At 42.1% G+C, this 5,552-nt stretch overlaps 1 protein-coding gene across 1 annotated transcript; it reads right to left on the bottom strand.

The window, feature by feature from the left end:
- Positions 1-219: 219 nt before the first annotated feature.
- LOC110327109 (lysozyme C-like) lies at positions 220-4,982 on the bottom strand. The gene is made up of 4 exons (XM_021205831.1): positions 4,818-4,982; positions 3,797-3,961; positions 1,506-1,584; positions 220-555 (listed from the first exon to the last, which is right to left on the bottom strand). Exons 1-4 carry the CDS (start codon positions 4,960-4,962, stop codon positions 489-491), a joined length of 456 nt encoding a protein of 151 aa, XP_021061490.1. The 5' UTR covers positions 4,963-4,982; the 3' UTR covers positions 220-488.
- Between the last annotated feature and the right edge of the window lie 570 nt (positions 4,983-5,552).

Raw genomic sequence — 5,552 nt, 5'->3', positions numbered from 1 at the left:
TCTCCTGATTTCAGCCTTTTAGAAGTCACTTTTGCAATCTATGTCTTGTTCCACAGAGCGAGCAGCTTGAAAGTTTTTGGAGTAATTTGAACAGTCGAAGAAGGGGTCAGATACCACCATAGATTAAGCCTGAGTTCCTTTGTTGAAGGAGAATGGAATGTTAGAGAAGCATTTGAAATTCAAGGAGTTAGAGAAATACTCTCCCACTTCAGTTTCATTCACAAGCTGAAAGTCTAGGCTTAACATCAAATGATAATCACACTCGTCAGCTGGGGGTGCTAGTGGTGGCGCACGCCTTTAAGAGGCACAGGCAGGCAGATCTCTGAGTTCGAGGCCAGCCTGGGCTACACAGAGAAAGCAGGATAAAGACTCTCATTTGTTCCAGCTCTTGCTCCTGTGCAACTCCACTTTATCTGCAGGGAAACATCAGCAGGGTGACCTTTTACTGTGCTCCGAAAGAAAGCCAAATGATCTGAACGTGGAGACGGTTACAGACGGCAGCCCTGAACATACTTTCGGAGGTTTTTGTTTTTACAGTTTTTTCTCCATCCTGCCCTGTAAAGAAAAGTAAACAGGAAGTGATTCAAATCGATCTTCTTTACCACACGCACACTTCAGAATTCTCAAGAGCCAAAATATAATAGATAGACCATAAAACATAAGCTACAGGTACATCCAGAAAGCATTAACTCAGTGGGTGCACAAGAGCCTTGCTCCTCCCGACACCCTCAGTAGAGACAGAACAGAGGATTTAGTGTTGAGACTTGCATTAAATTTACTTATGGGCAAATAGTTTTAAGACATGGCAAAGAAATAGTAGAGTGTGGGAAATGAGTGTGTGTGTGTGTGTGTGTGTGTGTGTGTGTGGTTGTGCATGCCCACATGTGTGCAGAGGACATAGGAGAATGTCAGTGTGCTGGAGGCAGAGTCTCTTCCTGGGCCTGGAGCTCACCCAGTTGGCTATGCTGTCTGGCCATCACCTCCCCTGGGACTTCAAGCACACACCTCCTCGCCTGGCTGTTTTCAGTGGGTCTTGGGAAAGCAAACTCAGGCTTTCGTACTTGTGAAGCCAGCATGTTTACGAACTGAGTTATCTCCTTAGCCCTTGAACGTGAGAACTCTCAGAGTATCCTAAAATCACTCTAGGAATAGAAGTGTGAGATTCTGAGTTTCTTACACGATGGAAAGAGTGAAGTTTCGCTGAGACCAAGAACTGCCTTTCTTTTGTTCATAGATTGACACTGGCCTTCCAGTGTCTGCTCTTAGGTTTCAGCCAGAGGGGAGCTTAAAGTAGTCTGTCCCACCTACCATCCCCACCTGTCCTTCCCATCCCCCCCACAGGGTTTCTCTGTGTAGCCCTGGCTGTCCTGGAACTCACTCTATAGACCAGGCTTGGCCTCAGACTCACAGAAACCTGCCTGTATCTGCCTCTGGAGTGCTGAGTTAAAAGCGTATGCAACCCCTACAAGGTCCCATTTCCTCCCCCCTTTACAATTAAAACATACCATGAGTTAATTCCTTGTGGATCCTTCACGATCCTTTTTGCACAAACTACTGCAGACCCGATGTTATTCTTCAGCAAAGCTAGAGGAGAAGGGTGGGGAATGAAAGAGCCAGCACAGGAAATGCATTTTCAGTTAAGATTTAGTCGGCTTTGCTCTGTTACATTGAGCAAGCGCATCAAGACAACTCTTCATAGTCCATACACCTGTGATTGTCGGAGGCACGCTTTTCTTTATTCTGTCCCCTCCCCCCTTTTTAAAATCAGGACACAAATACTTTGTCGCTTAATAAAGCCACTGGAAGTCCTGGAATTTCTAACCAATATGGAAGCGTCTCTTTGTATTTCACCTTAAAGTAAAGCATGCCTATAGCGTTCCTCTCGGGATTTCTGCAACGAAAGTTTATCTTAGAGAGCTAATCGGGAGAGGAGGCAGCAGTAGTTAAGAGCACTTGTTGCTTTTGCAAAGGGTGGGGGTGCACTCCAAGCGCCCACATGGTGGCTCACAACCCGCAGCTATCCACAGCTGCACTATGGGGGGTGGGGGAGGGATCCACAGCCCTCTTCCGACTTCCTTGGTGCACACACCAGGCATGCATGCATGCATGCAGTGCACACACAGACCTGCCGAGAAAACAACATCTGCCCACACAAAACAAATAAGTCTAAATTTAAAAAAGAAACAATATGAAAAATACTTGAATACCTATGCGTGACACTTGTCCACAGCAATTTATAAAAGGGAAAAATGCAAGTAACGTTAGTGCTTAACTCCGATAGCCCAGTTGGTAGGCGACAGAGTAAACGTACAGTGGAATTCTATTCATGCGTTAAAAAAATGATAATACCCAACTTGTATTTGTTGATATGGCAATAATTTTGAGTGGTGAGAATCAAATTATAAACACACACGCACATATTAGAATTACATTTTGTCAAGCACACAGCAAGTATTTGTACGTGTACTACATGATTTTATTTATACACACATGATTGATATGCATTCTGGAAGAATATACATCAAAAGCCAGTAGTGTTTGTAAGCCACTTGAAACATATTGTAGCTGCTACATTGTCTTACTTCCGTTAGGGACATGACCCTTTAGTTTTAGATTATTATATAATGCCACATATTTTAAAGCAAATGAACAAGATTTAAAAATGAAAATTCTCTTCTGGTAATTTTAACATTTAACCATTTAATGCTTGTTTGATTTTAACATTTAAATATTTAACATCAGAGCTGACACGTATTTCAGGAGCTAACAGGTTCATGCTCTTTCTTTTTTCTTTCTTTCTTTCTTTCTTCCTTCCTTCCTCTCTCTCTCTCTCTCTCTCTCTCTCTCTCTCTCTCTCTCTCTCTCTCTCTCTCTCTCTCTCTCTCTCTCTCTCTCTCTCTCTCTTTCTTTCTTTCTTTCTTTTTGGTTTTTCAAGACAGGGTTTCTCTGTGCAGCTCTGGCTGTCCTGGAACTCACTTTGTAGACCAGGCTGGACTCGAACTCAGAAATCCACCTGCCTCTGCCTCCCAAGTGCTGGGAACGCTCTTTCTTTCTAATATGCATCAGGGTTAATATTCCTGAACTTTGGTATGTTGTTTTTCTTATGAAAAAAAAAAAGTCAGTTTCTCATATCCCTAAACCCATAATTAATTTTCCAGGAGTGGCAAGCATTATCAAGTAGAGTGGGTTTTGTTTTGTTTTGTTTTGAGATACAAACAAAAGACCTTAGAAATAAAATATCACAATGTTTTGAATTCACTGTAAAACTGCACTAGGCAAAAATACTAAGAATTATTTAAAATTTGTAGTCACATGGATGTTTATTATATTAATATGTAATTTTCTGTATTTTAAGAGCAGTTGACATAAAAGGATATAGAGTCAATTTATCCCTGAACTACACTTAAGGGAATAGGAGGATTTCTCTATTAAAATACATTATTCTAAACCAAAGAATAATAGGAGTAATTAGGCCATTTAAAAGACATCCATAGATCATTCCAGAAACATTTGTATGTTAAAACATCATCTTTTTCTGATACCAAGTGTTTGTTCTTGACTGAGGACAGCACCCAGGATTTCATAGAAAGAAGTGGAGGCTCCTCATGAGTGTCACCAGGCCCTCAGTTCTTACTTGGGGGAATCTTTGGGGACAGTAATGACTACTTAGAGGTTAAAATGGTATGCTTCTAGGTCTGTGATGAACCCAAAGTTAAGCTGCCATTTGTACCGAATATCTTTCTTGTAAGTCTCACCAGAGAGACTGGCGATGTCTTATAGTATCATCTTGTCTTACCTTTGCAGGATATCCGACAAAGGTTCTTTGATCCTGGGGTTTTGTGGTCACTACACCAGAATCGGCTGTTGATCTGAAAGATCCCATAGTTGGTGCTATCGTCTTCAGGGTTGAATCTTGTAGAGTTTGTGTCAAAATTACTCTCCCATTTGGCCAAACAGACCCCTGAAAAGAAGTTATTTTATTAATAGTAGTAAGATTAAATGAATTACACTGTTCACCTTTTAGGTAGCTGATTGTACTTTTATTAACTTGCTTTGTAAGTATAGAGATATATTAACTTAAAACATGTCTTAATACTTTAGTGTCTTTTGCTAGGTTTTCACTAGTGTGTGTGTGTGTGTGTGTGTGTGTGTGAGTGTGTATGTGTGTGTGAGTGTGTGTATGCACGCGTGTGTGTGCGTTCGTGCATGTATGTGTGTGAGTGTGTGTGCATGTGTGTGAGTGTGTGCTTGTGAGTGTGTGAGTGTGTGTGTGCATGTGTGTGTGTGCGTGTGTGCGTGTGTGCGTGTGAGTGTGTGTGTGCGTGCGTGCATGTGTGTGTGTGTGCGCGTGTGAGTGTGTGAGTGTGATAAAAAGTGGCTAGAGGACAGCTTTGAAGTCAGCTCTCTCCTTCTACCATTACCTGGTATCCGGGGTTCATATGCAGGTTTCCAGGCTTGTGTAGTAAGTGCGTTTATCAGCTAAACCATTGAGCTGACCTCTCTTTGGCTCACTGTGTTTCCCAGGCTAGTTTCCTGGGCTCCAGTTAACTTTCCACCTTGGCCTCTTGAGTAGTTGGGACTACAGTTGCGGGGTGCCATTTGTGGGTCAAAGTCTTAGCTTTAAGGGGCCTTGGGAGAATGTTTTGGTAATGTAAGTAATTTTTGTGATAGTAAGCAAGGTGAGGTGCTGCTGAAATGACTAAAGTACTGTCTCTTCCATTGCTTTAGTGCTTAGTCCCCCTTTCTGACTGACAGTTCCTCCCTGCACATGCTCTGCAGTGGCACTTCTCAGGAGGTGTAAAACAAAGGACACTCACAGTTTGCCAGGGTGATTCCTTGGAAGTCAGCTAGACCAAGATTTTGTAGAGTTCTGGCAAGGATACATCGGTCTAAGACCTTGCCCTGGAGAGTGATGGAGAGCAGGAGGAGCTCTAGAGTAAGGAGAGTTAGGGCAGCCTTCATGTTGCCTGGAGACTGCCTCAGCAACTGCCCAGAGCAATCAGGCCCCAGTATTTAAGCATCTCTCAACTCCCTTCATCCTCTATTGGTTTGGGGACGCAACTTTTTGAGCTTCATGCGGAGCAGGAAGTTCTCATTGATCCACAAACTTCAAAAGCATTTCCCCCAATGTTTGAACTGAGATACTCTGGTCTAGAGAGAACGATGAAATGATATTGTTCAAAGACTTGGCTCACAAAGAACCGGGAGCTAAGCCCTGCTTCCAGGGTAAGAAGCTCATTCTGTTTCATCTTGAACGCCAGCAATACAAAGAGAAGTAAAGCAGTTATGTTTCACTGCTTAAAATAGGGTGTGACTATAAATCAGCAGTCTTTTAAAATTAAATTGTTTCATGTGCATTTGCCTTTTTCATTCGTCTCTTTCACTTAACATTATCTTACATGGATCTCCCCACAAAATGAATCTCTTAGTATTTAGCGTGCTATGACTTGCTTTGTCCATTTCCTTTTCTAGACTTTCTTTCTTTCTTTTTTTTTTTTTAAAGATTTATTTATTTATTATATGTAAGTACACTTTAGCTGTCTTCAGACACT

This window comes from Mus pahari, chromosome 9, assembly GCF_900095145.1.
Source record: "Mus pahari chromosome 9, PAHARI_EIJ_v1.1, whole genome shotgun sequence".
Lineage (NCBI taxonomy): Eukaryota > Metazoa > Chordata > Mammalia > Rodentia > Muridae > Mus > Mus pahari.
The sequence above is the reverse complement of the archived record's forward strand: the minus strand, read 5'-3'. Positions and strand labels throughout refer to the sequence as shown.

Excerpts from the sequence above, each read along its gene's own strand:
- LOC110327109 (XM_021205831.1), bottom strand. The coding sequence starts at position 4,962 with ATGAAGGCTGCCCTAACTCTCCTTACTCTAGAGCTCCTCCTGCTCTCC. Across the intron at positions 1,585-3,796 it reads TTGTCGGATATCCTGCAAAG|CTTTGCTGAAGAATAACATC; the intron begins GTAAGACAAGAT and ends CTTCTCCTCTAG. Across the intron at positions 556-1,505 it reads CCACAAGGAATTAACTCATG|GGCAGGATGGAGAAAAAACT; the intron begins GTATGTTTTAAT and ends TTTTCTTTACAG.